Source organism: Haliaeetus albicilla, chromosome 4 (genome assembly GCF_947461875.1).
Source record: "Haliaeetus albicilla chromosome 4, bHalAlb1.1, whole genome shotgun sequence".
Lineage (NCBI taxonomy): Eukaryota > Metazoa > Chordata > Aves > Accipitriformes > Accipitridae > Haliaeetus > Haliaeetus albicilla.
Genome location: NC_091486.1, coordinates 212,671 through 228,241, shown reverse-complemented (window position 1 = coordinate 228,241; position 15,571 = coordinate 212,671). Strand labels below are relative to the sequence as shown.

Here is a 15,571-nt window from a genome sequence, read left to right as displayed (position 1 = left end):
ATTTAGTTGGAGCTGTTAGCAAAAAACAAGATCCCTTTTTGAACTGAGGTTTTTACTCTGCAATATGAGCAAGAACAGTATTAGTCATTGTTCTTAAAGTTGTGTCTAAGCTGCATTTAAACTTCATCTGTCTTTCTGGAAAATGAATTTTAGGAGCGTTTAAGAAGCATCATTAAAATGGCAGCATTTACTAAGTCTCAAGCTGCTATTTTGCCATGTTGTGAAGCCTATTTGATAACTAGCTACCATTAGAAAGCAAGATACTATTTCTCTTCCTCCTCCTGTCCTGTACAAGTGTTAATGGGTCTGACTCTTCACAAAAGTATTACTACTTTTTTCTGGTTTAGCTTTCAGAACTAACTCACTGCAAGATTAAGTAAGCATCAGCATCAGCAGAGTGCTGCTTGCTCTTGACTTTATGTTGGCAGCTGGCCACTGGATCATCTTAATGGTATTGTTAAAACTCGCCTGTGATACGGTATAACCAGAATGCCTGCATAAGTCCTTGCTTTAATGGATTTTTAAATTATTACAAAAACAGGGGATTTATTTACTTTTTCTTTCTAGATTCCTCTTGGAGATATAGCAGGATTCCTAGATCTTCATCAGTGATGCTTGGCTCCCTTGGAACTGAGCTGGTGAGAGAGCGAAGAGAGTTGGAAAGAAGGACAGATCTGTCTGTTAATAACCTGGTGGATCACAGCTACAGAAACAGTGACTTTTCATCTTCAACATGTATGTATTGTACAGCTGAAAGCTTGTAAACCCGTAGGTTGCATGCCTGTTAGTTTCTTCATGTGTTCTTTTAATACTTTCTTCAAAACATAAAGCCAAAAGATCTATTTAATTTTAAGGTATCCTTTTAAATAAAGTTGGTTGGCCACTTTCCATGCATTGGCTAAACCATTGAAGGATACATGAATGGTCTAGCTTGTAGGTGCATTCAGTATAAGAAAATGGTATTGGTGTAAATATATAATATTAATTTGACTCATGAAAGGGTTTTCATGGAGATGCCCATATCATATTATCTCTTTCCATTTGGGTTCTTGAGTTGTTATTAGGGAAAACTGCTAGACCACCATAAAAAGGAATAAACATGTACTTTACATGAGGTGAGAGGTTTGTTCCATGGTAAGTGCTAGGACTAGTATGGACTTCAGCACTGTCATGACCTGGGCTGGACAGACCAGGGAGTCACGTTTTGTTCAAAATTCCCTCAGTGTAAATTAAGGTGAAACGACACCAAATGATCAGTTAAACATTTTATTCATGGCAGAAGCAAACTGAACTTGGAAGGCGCTAACAGTAGGTGGTGTGGTTTCTCTCAACAGGAATTGGCATGGAACTACCTCAGTAAACCATGTAACCCGTGGTAAAGATATACATCCATTCAGGGAAGAAGGAGATCCCTCCTGTTGAGTCAAGAGGTTCAGAGCGGACTCCCTTGCTTTCTAGACTCCTTCTATGAGAGGAGCCTAGAGGTGGCTAGATCCACTCCTAGTCCCAGACTTGGTCAATGGTTTACGTCTAAAGGGAGGAGGTGTAGGGATTATGAAAAAGGAAAGAGAAAGAGAGAGCAAGACAGGAAGAGAAAAGAGAAAGGTGTCACTGGTCCTGGATTCAGCATTGGTCCAGTCAGCCGAGGCGTCCAGTTCCAGTGGGCGCGTGTGTGGGGCTTCAGTTTGTGTCCTTTTATCATCTCCTTGCCCTTCCTTCAGGCAGGCACTCAAACTCATTAGGCTAATTAGGTGTCATGCGTGGTTTGTGCTTTCAGAACCTTTGGGAAACGGGTTGGTGGGCTTGGTGGTCATTTGGGGAGTAACTTACCCTTCCCTGCAGTCATGACCATTGTTTGATCTTTGGCCATGCATGGTGAGCTGTCCTGCTCAACCCATCAGAACACTCTCCAGCACACCCTCCCAGTCCTGTTGCTGATGTCCTGTGCTCATCTGTGCTGATCTGATCTGCTTCTTTTAACCTGTGTGTGGTTCCAGGGTTTGTTGTTACACAGTTGGTCCTTATGCAGAACTTGCCCCACCACAATGTTTGAGACATTAACTCTTTCAGTCTCTCACATGCTGTCATTTTCACTTTCTGTTTGGAGTTGTGGCCTTTTAGAGCTGTCTTGGGGGAAGCTTGTCACCAGTCTTGATCTGCCACCTTTTGCAGATGTATTAATGGTATTTTATAATAAGGAAGTTTAAAAAAAAAATTTAAGTATAGAAGATAAGCAGAAAATATAAAAACTAGTTCCAGATTTCATCCTGCATTCTTGCCTTACCAGAAGAGTATGTTTTAATGTCATCATACTCCACGCTTCTTTAATAAGTGGACAGTTGGAGTTTATGTGGTAGAGCCTAATGGGAGAAATGGATGGGTATACAGCCTTGCTTTGTACTGTTCATGCTGTGCTTCTAGCAGTAGTGCCACTGTTAAGTGCTATAAAAATAACTCCCAACTGTGTTCCCTCCTGTGTAATCAAAACCATGTGGCAGATGCTTGGCATCTGTGCAGACATTTCTTTAGTTAGAGTCTGGCAGATGCATAAACCTCAGCTTCAACAATAAATGGTGATTGCAATGCAGAACCCATTTAGAAAAAAAAAAAAAACAAACCCCAAGAGCCACCCACCAAAACTACAAACATGAAAGGTTTAAATTCTAGAATACATAGAGAAAGCTTCTGCCTCCTACCTTAATCTAACCTATGCTTGTTAAGCAGTTAAAATATTGAAGAAGTTTCTGTTCTTATGAGGTTAGTGGGTTTCAGCTGCTTCCTCCTTCCCCCTCTTCTCTCCCCCATGCCCCCCAAATCCAGCCATTTGAGGAAGGAGACTAGCTGATGTTAGCCTCCTCAGCTGCTTCATGTAATGTTAACTACAGTTCAGCTACAGTAGAATTCTTCTCAGTGTGTTGAGGTACTTACACAATGTTTACAGAAAATATACTTACAAGAATCATAGAATGATTTGGGTTGGAAGGGACATTTAAAGGTCACTTAGTCCAACCCCCCTACAATGAGCATGGACATCTTCAACTAGATCTGGTCGCTCAGGGCACCCCTCCTACCTGATCTTGAATGTTTCCAGGGATGGGGCATCTACCACCTCTCTGGGCTACCTGTTCCAGTGTTTAACCATCCTCACTATAAAAAATTTCTCCCTTGTATCTGGTCTGAATCTACCCTCTTTTAGTTTAAAACCATCACCCCTTGTCCTGTCGCTACAGGCCCTATTAAAAAGTCTGTCTCCATCTTTCTTACAAGTCCCTTTTATATATTGAAAGGCTGCAATCAGGTCTCCCTGGAGCCTTCTCTTCTCCAGGCTAAACAACGCCAACTCTCTCAGCCTTTCCTTATAGAAGAGATGTTCCATTCCTTTATCAATTTCATGGCCCTCCTCTGGCCCCACTCCAACAGGTCCATGTCTTTCTTGTACTGAGCTGGATGCAGTACTCCAGGTGGGGTCTCACAAGAGCGGAGTAGAGGAGCATAATCGCCTCCCTCAGCCTGTAGGCTACTGGGAAGTATTGGGTGATCAAACATACACTTAAAAAGCAGGGAAGGACACAACAGTGTGGTGATAGTTATCTAATTGACTATAGGTAATCAAGGTAATTGGGAGAGCAGATGAGATTACTAATCCAGAATGGTTAAGTCTGTGCTTAAGCCAGCTGCCTAGCTGAGCATGTGAACTAACTTAGTTGTTGCATTTCTTTGATAAAAGCAACAGCTAGATAACCCTTTTGGGCTGGATCAGTGGAATTACATTATTTCTAGGGTATTCTTTTTATTTTTGAGTTCTTGGTTTAAAACATTATTACAGTAAGATACACATCTAATTTAGGTACTATTCAATTTCTGTTATCCAAAGTCAATAATTTTATGTTACCTTTAAGTAGTGTTTGTAACTGCAGCTGTCAATGCTCTTATGATGAGAAGAATAAGGGTAGGTAGTTGTAATAGATGGGGAATATACTTGGCTTTATCCATGCATTTGTTTCAGGTGCTCTGGTGTCTGCTACATTGCTGAAATTTTGATTAACCCGTCTTTTTTCAGTCTATAGGCAGAATGGACCTTTAAGTTACAAACGGTATTGTATATAGTTTGCCATTTTTGATTCATATGCTGTTCTTATGTAACTTCTGACAGATGGTCAGAATTTTCATATTCGCATATAAGAAAATGAGGCATACCTTGAAAGTTTGAAGATTTGGGGCTGTAAATCCAAATGGATTTACCAGGCTGAAACCAGTCTAGGTTTCAGTTCCACTTTAGAATTCTGGTAAGTAAATTTAAACCTAACATTGCTCTGGAATCTACCTGCCAAATTTGAAACAATTTTGAATAAGGATCACAAATCCTGAACTTTTGCATTTACACTTTAGAGTTATCCATCTGGAATGTAACAATCAGAGCACATCTTGTCATAGTATTTTCCTCTGCTTTTCTGCAACAGATCTTCAAGACAGGCCTGCCTCTTCGTATGCAGAGGGAGCAAGACCAAAAGAGAACTCATTAAGCACTTTGAGGCTGAATGCATCCATGAACCGCCAGTTGTCTTCTGATCATCAGCCATCTTTTTTCAACAGAGACTCTAACATGAGCTCTTCAAGATCCAGCTATTCTTCAAGACAAAGGAGAAATGAATTAGAATCTCCCCAGAGAAGCATGCAGCCAGCGTTTTCTCTTACTGCCATTAGAGATGAAACTCCTTCCTCAAGTGGTTCTGAAAGGGTTTTATCTTCTCAGAGGTCCTTGAATGAGCCTGTAGCTGACAGTGAAGGGAGGCGCACAACCAGACAGCTGCTGTCTCGTTTAGCATCTAGTATGTCATCTACATTTTTCTCTCGAAGGTCTAACCAAGACTCATTGCATACAAGATCATTAGGCTCTGAAGAATCAACGGTGGTCCCAAGAGTTCAAGCATCGACTCTGTCGAGCAGTAATGGAGCTGCAACTCCGGAAGTTCCAGGACTTCAGACATCTGAAGCTTCTCAGGGATTTAGTTTTCTTAGACGAAGATGGGGTTTATCAGGAGTTTCACAAAATCATAACTCTGATTCAGATGGGGAGAGTTACAGACCAGACTCTGAAAGTAGGAGCACAGGATCCTGGTTATCATCATCTTTGAGGAACAGATGTACACCTCTCTTCTCCAGAAGAAGAAGAGAAGGAAGAGATGAATCCGCAAGGATCTCTACCTCTGATACAACTGCCAGATCACAACATGTCTTCAGAAGAAGAGAGTCAGGTGAGGAGACCTCTCTTGAAGCATCAGATAGCCCTCCTCGGGCTTCTGTTAGCAGACCACCAACACCTGCAGTATCTGGTATTCCTACAGCTACTGCCTCCCCACCAGATTCAGCCCACAGTAGAAGAAGTTCTGGAATTCTGCCTGGTTCTCTCTTTCGCTTTGCAGTGCCTCCAACATTAGGAAGCAGTCTGTCTGACAATCTTATGATAACTGTAGATATTATTCCCTCTGGCTGGAATCAGTCTGATGGACAAGAAAGTGGCAAGTCTAAAATACCACCTTCAAGAGATCCAGAAAGACTCCAGAAAATTAAAGAGAGGTAAATTAGTATGTTCTTTGGAGATAATAAAATGTACCTGACTTAACATGAGAGGGTTTTCTGTAACCATGACGTTAAAAGGAAACTTTCCTTCAGAGAAGGCGGCAACTCATTCCTCTGTCACCTGTGTTCACGCTTTTGTCTTTAGAGAAACTTGTTTTAATCCATGTAGGTTTGGGAGCAGTTTGATGAATGGAATTGTCATTATTAAAAGTCTTACATGAAATGCATCACAACATTTGTTGATATTCCTTCTTATTCAGCTTGCTTTTAGAAGATTCTGAAGATGAAGAGGGTGACCTATGCAGAATCTGTCAGATGTCCTCTGCAAGTTCTGACAACCTTTTAATAGAGCCATGCAAATGCACTGGAAGTCTGCAGTATGTTCACCAGGAGTGCATGAAAAAGTGGCTGCAGTCCAAGATTAATTCAGGTAAAGCAGAATCTAGATCAAGGTAGACTTCCAGTTACATTAGGAGGATTACTCCTACTAATATTAAGGTATTTATTTGAAAAATGAGCAGTTGGGGATAAACAGCAGTGTGGCACTTCCAGGCTTCTTGTTTGTCTGTGCAGCTTCTCATGTGAGTAGTTCCAAGAACTGTATTTGTCATTCAGAGAATTATATTTTTGGGATTGTCTACTAAGACATTAGTCAAAATATAACATCACAGAAGTGTAGCTTTAGAGCTACTCTACCAGTTTGGGTGAGTTTGTTTCCCACCCTTCCTTGTGCATGTGGTTCTAGTTTTTAAGACTTTTATAGCCAGGCTGACTGGAGCAGAGTGATAGGAATTTGAAAATCCAAAAATATTTTTCTGTTGTAACTATACTTAAATCTTTGTTTGTTTGTTTGTTTTTAAGATACTAACTCCTGTTCAAGGCAGTTAAAACTGGTTGTTCAAAAAACTACTTCAAAGTGTATATAGAACTTTTTTAAGAAACACTTCAGAAATTGCACACCGTACAAATGTTTTTGTAATAAATTGATTGACCAGTTTAAAACTAAGTTATCTGTAGTATTTTTAAGACTTAAAAATAGGTGGCTTGGTAGAAGATGTCAAACCATGGAATACTTTTTGCCAAAGGAATGTGCTAGCATCTGTTTACTTTTTCAGTCAGTATTGGAGAACACACATCAGAGTAGGGATGTATTAGAAGCCTCAGCCTGTAGGAGAAATTAGAAGCATTTAACTATGCAAGACATAAATCCACCATGAACTTGCTTTGTTCATCTTGTTGCTTATGGAGCAGCTTGTTTTAAACCTAGTACTTTAAGACAAAATGTTACTCTGACAATAACTTTAAGCTATTCCAGTACATTTATTATTACTTTTGTGTATATTTGGATTGCACTGTAGAATTCAAACAGCCCAAGCAGTGATTTTATGCCAGACTTTCAGTAAGAGGTGTATGGTGTCCAGAGTGAACATGAGGCAAAATATGTGGAGCTGGATGGAGAATAAACATGCTATAGCATTTAAATTCTGACAGTAGCCGATAGTCACTACATTCCAATTAGAGGCTTTCTTTTCTTCTAACCTTGCCCTGCAAAATAAAGCCAAAAATTAGTTACAGTTTGTGATGCTTGTATAATTGTGCCCTATGTTATAGATTGTTGCAACTTGACACTGACTTTCTCCCTTCCCCTCCCCACCAGGTTCTTCTTTGGAAGCAGTAACAACTTGTGAACTGTGCAAGGAGAAGTTACATCTGAATCTGGAAGACTTTGACATTCATGAACTCTATAGGGCACATGCAAATGAACAAGTTAGTATATTTTGCCTAATTTGGTAAGTGTTGGTTTAGTGCTGGGAGGGCGCTCTTCTTTACAGAAGGAAAATGCATCTCCTTTTCAGAAGGAATGTTATGCACGTAAAGTAATGTCAACATGGAACAGATTTTTCTCCTCAGTATTCAGGCAAATTCTATCTCCCTGCTGTGTTTCCTATAGCTGAGCTTTCAGTAAGTGTAATATGTCTCTTATCCTTTTTTTAGTTGCAGATCTGTCATCTAGCTTTGCAGTCCAGTGTCTCTGCTACATAGCTGCAGTGGGAATAGTAGTATGATTAGATTGAATTTCACATTAAGTCATGAATTGTCTCAGCTGTTTTTTAACACACTTAAGCAGTTGGTTTAAACATAGCATTAAAAACTTTTCTATGTTTCATTAGAGTGGTGGAAACTAATCTCTTTTCTTACAGCTTCCTGCTGCTCCTTCAAGTCCTATCCTAAATTAAAAATAATTAAAGGCCCATTACTATTATTCTCTTTATGTAAAATACATTATTTTAGAACTACTGGATTGTGTAGCATTTAAAGATGAACAAATAACAAAAGGCTGGTGTTATTTTAATGAACTTTATTCAGAGGGTTTTCCTTCTCTGGGTTGTATTCTGTGAATATAGAAAGACTACTGAAATTTGCCTACCTCAGAAGTCAAAAGAAAATAGAAATGAGTGCCAGTTTTGCAGCCAAACATCAACCTCTAATTTTATTATTTGGAGTAAGCTCTTACTCTAGTACTCTAGTTCCTGTCACTTGGGCCAGACTCTGTGTCTTTCTCGAGAGTGCCATCATTTTATGTTTTAGCACTACTGATTGTTGGTTACTGTCACTACTTTGATAGAAATAAGAGCTTTGAAACTTCTTAAAGAATTGACTCTAGATGATCAGCAGTAGTATTTTGAAAGTTTTTCTTTATCTTAGAAGGGAAGATAATTTCTCAAAATATTTATAACATCATAAAGTTCTTACAATATTTCCCTTTATTTTGGTTTTCTGTAAAGCATTGGGACCACTGAAAAGAAACCAGCAAAGTACGTTGTTTATTTTCCCCAGTGGTGTAATATTCTGATTTTCAGATTCCTTCCTGTGAACTGATCATGCTGACTGAGATTTTCTTTGTAGAACTCTTTCTGTTTATCTTCAAGGATAATATGTTAGATCTGGGCTGGGTGGGAAGAACCAGAAGTACAAATAGCTTTTCAGTAATTCAAGTTTTTTAGTATTACATTTCCCTAATTCTCTTGCAACAACTAGAGATCAAATATATAATGTTTGTAGTAAAATTTGATTCTTGTTCTACTTCTTGAGTTGTATATGCAGACATATCACTGACATTCTGAATGTTTCTTTTGATCTCCTTTAAGGCAGACTATGAATTTATCAGCTCTGGTCTCTACCTTGTAGTGTTGTTACATTTATGCGAGCAGCGCTTTTCTGATATGCTAGGAACTGCAAGTGAGGCCAGCACACGTGTCAGAGTAAGTATGCAGTGATTTTATGGCAGGAATTGCTCGTACAGAGAACTTGGAACTAGATTGTTACCTTGAGCAACCTAGGACCTAGATACCCAAGAAGCATGCTTATTTAACAAATCTAGGTCTAAAATGGTCTGGGTTTGTCAATGCGGTAACACCATGTTTGATTTGAAACTGAAGGTACTACTTTGCAAAATTATTTTTGTCAAGGTTGTTGGTAATTCATTGCTTTGCACGTATGTTGTCGTGATTATTGTGAATTTAAGCAAAACTGGAAGGTTAACCTCCCTCTGTACAAAGCATGCAGTTGAGAATGTTGGACTATCTTATTTGATTAATTTTTCTCATTATGCCAGTCTACATTGCAAAGGTCTAGACCTTGCAATGCTTGTCTGCTGGATTGTGCCTAAATATGTACTTGAATATTACATTCTGAAACTGCCTAGCTATAGTCTGATTTTGTGGCATTAGTCAAAACTCTTATTAGTTGTATTTGACTGGATTCTTGATACTTAAATGGCTTGGCTTAGAAGTACAGTAAGTACACATTTTACCAGTAAGAGATCATTGTACAAAGTTATTTCTGCAGTGACTCATTCCGAAATCCTGTATTCTACACGTTTATTTGATACTAGATAATGAATTAGTGCTCTTCGTCAACGGAGCTCCTGAAAAGCTGATTTTTTTTTTTTTTTTTAATTACATACAAAGAATTGACAATATTAACTTTATCGAATGCTTATTGGGATGATTGCTAGCAGGTACTAGGCCCTTGGGTAGAGGCAGGACTGTGCTCTAATCTCTTACTGTATTACAACAGTGGTCCTCTTTTCTGTACACATCTAATGTAGAGCTTGTATTCCATGATCCACAAACGAAATATCCAGTTTTCTCTGCTACAAGTGTAGAGACATAAAAGACATATAATCTAATAGTAGCAAGCATCCAGTACAGGTTATTAGCTTGAGTGTATTGCAGAAATAAGATGTTTTTACTGGTTTTTCATCAGAGGTGGCATTACACAGTTGTGTGACACTGCATTTTAAACCAGTGAGAGCACTGATGCGTGTTTTGATGCTGAGCGTACAGCTGAGTTATGGAAACTGTAGCATTACCTTCTCGTTTCATTTTTGCTGTATCTTAAACATCTGAACTATCACTGAAACAGTAATGTAGATTGTCATTGACAAAACAACGCTCGGCTGAGACTTTCAAAGTTGCCTAAGGAACTTGTATTCCTGGGGATTTTGGCTTTGGGTTTTGATACCATGTACTTCCAACATTAAACTGCTACCATTGCCTGATAGTAATCCTGCTCTGAAACTTTTTATTTACAGTTAAAATCTTAAGTGTATTTATGCATTTTTTATTAACCTTATTCAGTCAGAGGGCTCTGTTTTGTCATATTAATAGTGAAGTAAATGAAATGGATCCAACTAATGCAGTCCTTACAGATTATGTTTTTTTGCATTGCAATTTCTAGGACCGGTTTTCATAAAACTGGCACTTGTTTATGTGTGCTACTTTCAAAATTGATGTGTTTTACAGACTGTAGAACATGAAGGTGATGCCACTAACTGCTACCAGAAACATTTGACATACAGTGGAAGCTGAAATAACTGTGCAGTAGCAATTTGAAGTCTAATGTGTGGGGATTTGTATTGAATTTTGCACAGATTTTTGTAAGTTGGGCAAATGGGTTAGGATAACTGATGTCTGGGATGAAGCTTTGGGATGTAAAAAGTGAAGAAAAAGTGAAGAAAACTTTGCTAACTTGTTGCAAATTTCTGCAGATAACTTTGCAACTTTTAAACTACTTTCTCTCTGCCTTGTTTCTAGTTTATTAACCTTGCAAGAACTCTTCAGGCACATATGGAAGATATTGAAAGTAGGTGCTTCCCCTCTTCCCCTCCCCTCCCATTAGGTCAACTCAAAGTTAAATGAGTACAATCCTCCTTGCCAAGATTCATAATACGGAACTTAAATACTGAAAATTTGACTTTTACCCAGCAGTGCTTTTTCCATTATCAGTAGAATTATTTCGAGAGGGAACTGGTTTTAATTCTCCATGATTAATTTCCCAACAGCATAGGGTTGTTTAGACCACAGAATTGTTTTCTGCAAGTGATAACAAGATTCCTCACTATTTATGGTTTGGTTATTGTAATTATAGTAGTACATCGTTATGGATTTGGTGGTAACCTTCAGGTTGTAGCCTTTTACATGAGTCCTAGTAGAAAAGAAATATTTAAAGTTGAATTTCACTGCACTTAAATTACCATACATCTCTTGCCATTTCCTCTTCTCCCCTTTGTTTTTTTGCCCTCTTCTCCCCTTTGTTTTTTTGCCCTCTTCTCCCCTTTGTTTTTTTGCCCTCTTCTCCCCTTTGTTTTTTTGCCCTCTTCTCCCCTTTGTTTTTTTGCCCTCTTCTCCCCTTTGTTTTTTTGCCCTCTTCTCCCCTTTCTTTTTTTGCCCTCTTCTCCCCTTCTTTTTTTGCCCTCTTCTCCCCTTTCTTTTTTTGCCCTCTTCTCCCCTTTCTTTTTTTGCCCTCTTCTCCCCTTTCTTTTTTTGCCCTCTTCTCCCCTTTCTTTTTTTCGATCCACACACAGTTTTTGATTGTGTGTATTCCTTGATCAGACCTATCCACTTGAAGAATGAAATTTAGCTGTGCCAATTTTGGCAAAGGACTAGCCTACTTTTCACCTAATTGCTTCTTCAGTATGCTTAAATTTAAAAATATATGTTGATTTCTGGTAAATATATCCCGAATCTAAGTCTAAGTATTATTTCTGGGCATGATGAATAGGCAGTAGAAGGATAGCTGATCTACCTTTTTTTTTTTTCCTAGTGTGCATGTGAATGTCTATCAATAAAGTTTGTGTATGAATTTTCAGTGCATAGGATGTATCTGGAGTATGATAAGGAATGTTGTGTGTGTGTGTAAGTTTTAGCTCAAGGAACAGATGGTTATTTCTGCATTCGGAGCAGACAGAGGTGGACTTGAGTTCAGAATTTATTCTGAAGTTATGTGTATCCTTATTAGAGTAAAAATTAATCTTAATGAGTGCCATTTTACACTGTAATTTAATCTATATTTGAATCAGGCTTTATCTGACTTGCAGGTGAGGAATACTGAGTTTTAGATTTGTTACTGGTGCTACTTTAGTTATATTTCTCTTCTAAGAACTGGAGAAGTGAGGAGACAGACCTTGCTTCTTTCTGCATTCAGAGATGGAACAAGTTACTCAAGTGTAAATGCTTTCTTGACTACAGAGTTTGCTTAAGAGGACAGATTAAATTTCTGTTACGGACAAGCTAATGCTTTACAACCCTATTGTAGATGTGTGTACTGACTTTTTTTATTATAGTTGACAAGTGTGTATTTGTCTTTTCACCTTGCAACAACAAAATCCTATTCGTATATGGGCTTTATGTTCATTTTGCATGTGCTGAAAGAATGGGGATAGAGAGAAGAGCTGCTTCCAAGTAGGCCTGACTTAATTGGATTAAGCAACATATATATATATATGTGTGTGTATAAAAATTTAAGAGCCCTTCTGTTTGTTTAGACTGCTGAACCTTTCTAGATATTATAGTATCCAAATTGTTAACTTTGTGAGTCATTTCTTTCCCTTGTGTTGGGTGCTGCTGTCATGGATTGAATATATTCTCCTCTGACTACTGTTGGAATTAGCCACTGTAAACACTACGTAAAAGTTGAATCTCTGGCGTAATTAAGTTTTCTTCCTTTTCTTTTGAGGAAGAACAGCAGGAGGACACTGCATTTTGTAATGTAAAGTTTTGATTTGGAAATGGTATGTTTTTCAGATATGAGGTGCATTTAAAAATTAAGCTATGTAATTACACAAGGTTTGGGTGGGTATTACAATGTGCTATTTAATACTATAAAATTACCTTTATTTCTACTACTCGTCTTAAAGTGGTCTAATTTCACAGACCTTTGTCAAAGCTTCTGATTATACTGTGTTGTTCCAACAGCTTCTGAGGATGATTCTGAAGACTGATGCGAGTACAACTTTCATACTGCAAGAGATAAATGGAATTGCTGCACAATTGTTGAACTGGCAAGAACAACTTCAACATGCATTTTTTTTCCTCTCCTTAGTAAAAAGCGCATTGAATATTACTGTAGTTTTTGAAGCGTTGTTGAATTCAAAATCAACTGCTGCACAGTGGAACTCAGTGGACTTGAGAACTACTCAGCATGTGTGAGGGTTAGATACACATAAAGCAACTTCCCTTTTTAAATTATGAGGATGATGTGCTTTGTTTTGGAAGACATCAGATTTTGAATATTCAAGGAAGCTATTATCTCCCTTTATGTTTCCTTCTTACTGTAGTCAGATTTCTGGTTTTGTCTATCGAGTTTTGCTCCTCTACTGGCACTAAGTGGTTATAGTGGGCTTCAGGGTGAGGGTGGGCAGGGAGGGTGGGAATGTCCATGTACTTAAATAGGTTTTGTTTGGATTTTTTTAAATGCCTCTGCTGCCACATCATATAATAACTGATTGCTTCCAGTGTTAATGAATGAACAGGAGGATGAGCAAGATACTGTAGAGATTGTTTGGGTTTTGGTTTATTTGAAGATTATTATTTAACTCAAAAAGCAATAAGAACTTGCAGTGGTCTTCTAATACTTAGTGTTAGTGATGGCTTTTTTATGTACTGGTTTGGGAATTGGAGATTATATTTGATATTATGTGGCTGTTCCATTATGGAATATTGCAGGTGTAAACTCTTGCATTTCAGCATTCCTGGCAGATATGCAACTTGACAAAGACCTAAGGTTGTTTAGTTTAATTAGACTTTTTTAGATCCCACCTTCACCGTTCAAAGCACTGGTTATCAATGTGTTTTCTAGTGTTGTCACTTCTTTATAAATAAAGACAATAGAGGTATGCATCTCTACTGGTATTGTCCATTTCATTTAAACATGGATATCTACCAGAACTTACACTTGAAAACTTAGAAAGCTATAGTCTGTGGTATATCTTTACTAATGTTTGTAAATTCTTATGCAGATATTTAAGATTGTTTCTGACCATTTTGGATTGAAATGCTTTATATGAATGGTGGTACAATAAATTGTCATATATGTATTGGAATTGTATTTGCTATAAATATTTATGTTAGCTTTTTTAATTACTACAGTAACAATGTATCTGCAAAGAGTGCAGTGTGTTGAAATACCTTGAGTTTAGTTTGTTGTTACAGTATGTAAAACTAACTTGTGCGGAAGAAAGGATGTGCCTTAACAGCTGAAATGAACTCATGTGATTTTAAGAGTTAACTTTGCTAGCATTACATGAGATGGCCTGTCATCTGTAAGACTTGAAAGAAAATGGAATGCTAAGGAAATTTCACATTTCTGTGCTCATTCTGGTAACCTTAGTCATTGGGTATTCAGTGCCAACACTCAGAAGTATCATTCCAGGAGTTAATTGAAATACAGCTCTCTTTCAGACATTCATTTGAAAAGTTAAGGTCCAGGCATACATGAAAATATTTCTAACTCACTTCTGAAGAAAATTAATTCAGGTTTGTAATAAAAGTTCAATGTTTAATCCCTTCTGAGTTAGTTGGTATAGCTTAATAAAACATCATATACAGTGAAGCAGATAGTATTTCATATGCACTCAATACATTTAGAGTTACAAGTGTGAGCTCTGATAGCCTAATAAATTGATGAATTGAAGGATATTTTAAAATTTTTTTTCTTACCTCCATCCAAATAAATAGCATTCCATGAGGGTGAGCAATTTCAGTAGCTGCAGTTCCGTGTACAAATTTGGTTCAAGTGAATTGTCACTTTGTTGTCCTGCAGCCTTGTTGAGCTCCAGTGTGAATGAAGGAGTGACATGAGGGAATATTGTGGAATCAGTGAAGAGCAGAGGGTTTGAAGGTGTCAGCTGGGAAGAATGCTACTGCAAGTCCCACCTGCCTCCCAGAGGAGAGCTCTGCCTTGCAACCCAGACCTCCCCGAGCTATGGAAGGGTAGAGGCTGGGAGCAGCCAGGATTCGTTGTCTTCCATATACCTGTGCTGTGAGATCTCTGTCCGTGGGTGGGAGCGTCTGTCTGTGCAAGCTCTTGCGGGTTCATGCAAGTGTATTTGTGTCAGCACAAAGCATATATGTGTTCATGCAAGCGTCTGTGCAAGCATGCATTTGTCTTGTCTGCTGGTGCTGTCTTGTGCCTGCACCATGTTTTTTCCGGGGGTTTAGGGACACAGGGAATGGCCACAGCTTGTTGCTGGTTCTGACTGTTCACAGGTGTACCTTATCCTCAGTGGTGGTCCCACATCTCCCCAGTGAGGCCAGTGATGACAGATCCAGGTGTGGGTGGCCTCATGCTGATGGGAATAAGTTGCAGAGTTGAGTGCCTCATCTCATACTGGGGCCGGTTGAGAGCTGTGGGGTTGACAGGGCCCTGAGGTGTTACGCAGTGCCATTGTGAGTCCTTAGGGCTGTGGCGCTCTCGGATATCCTTGGCACCCTCAGATGGAGGTGCTTGCAGGCGTCCATCCTGGGGTTCTGCAGCTGCTTCTGTGTTGAGGGTGAGGGAGAGAGTATGTTTTTCCACATCACAATTCTGACTTTTGCTACTGTGTGTATACTATTATTTTGTTGTGTGCCACCTCATCTTCCAGGTTGCTTGTGCTGCACTGAGCTGTATTGTTTCAAATGCCCTTCATCTTCTGCATTGTTAGGCT

General features: G+C 38.7%; 1 protein-coding gene across 6 annotated transcripts in view; it reads left to right on the top strand.

Moving 5' to 3' along the window:
- Nucleotides 1-13,960, top strand: part of MARCHF7 (membrane associated ring-CH-type finger 7) — a 29,292-nt gene extending 15,332 nt beyond the window's left edge. For 2 of the 6 annotated variants that reach the window (XM_069780536.1, XM_069780537.1), the window contains 6 exons: nucleotides 568-735; nucleotides 4,461-5,577; nucleotides 5,841-6,010; nucleotides 7,238-7,347; nucleotides 8,730-8,843; nucleotides 12,840-13,960. In XM_069780536.1, coding sequence (XP_069636637.1) covers nucleotides 568-735; nucleotides 4,461-5,577; nucleotides 5,841-6,010; nucleotides 7,238-7,347; nucleotides 8,730-8,843; nucleotides 12,840-13,073 — 1,913 coding nt within the window. In that variant the 3' untranslated portion in view covers nucleotides 13,074-13,960. Of the gene's footprint in view, nucleotides 1-567; nucleotides 736-4,460; nucleotides 5,578-5,840; nucleotides 6,011-7,237; nucleotides 7,371-8,729; nucleotides 8,844-10,679; nucleotides 10,729-12,839 lie in introns of all 6 variants that reach the window. The other 4 variants (XR_011324230.1, XM_069780539.1, XM_069780538.1 and 1 more) reach the window with 4 other exon arrangements.
- The last annotated feature ends 1,611 nt before the right edge of the window (nucleotides 13,961-15,571 follow it).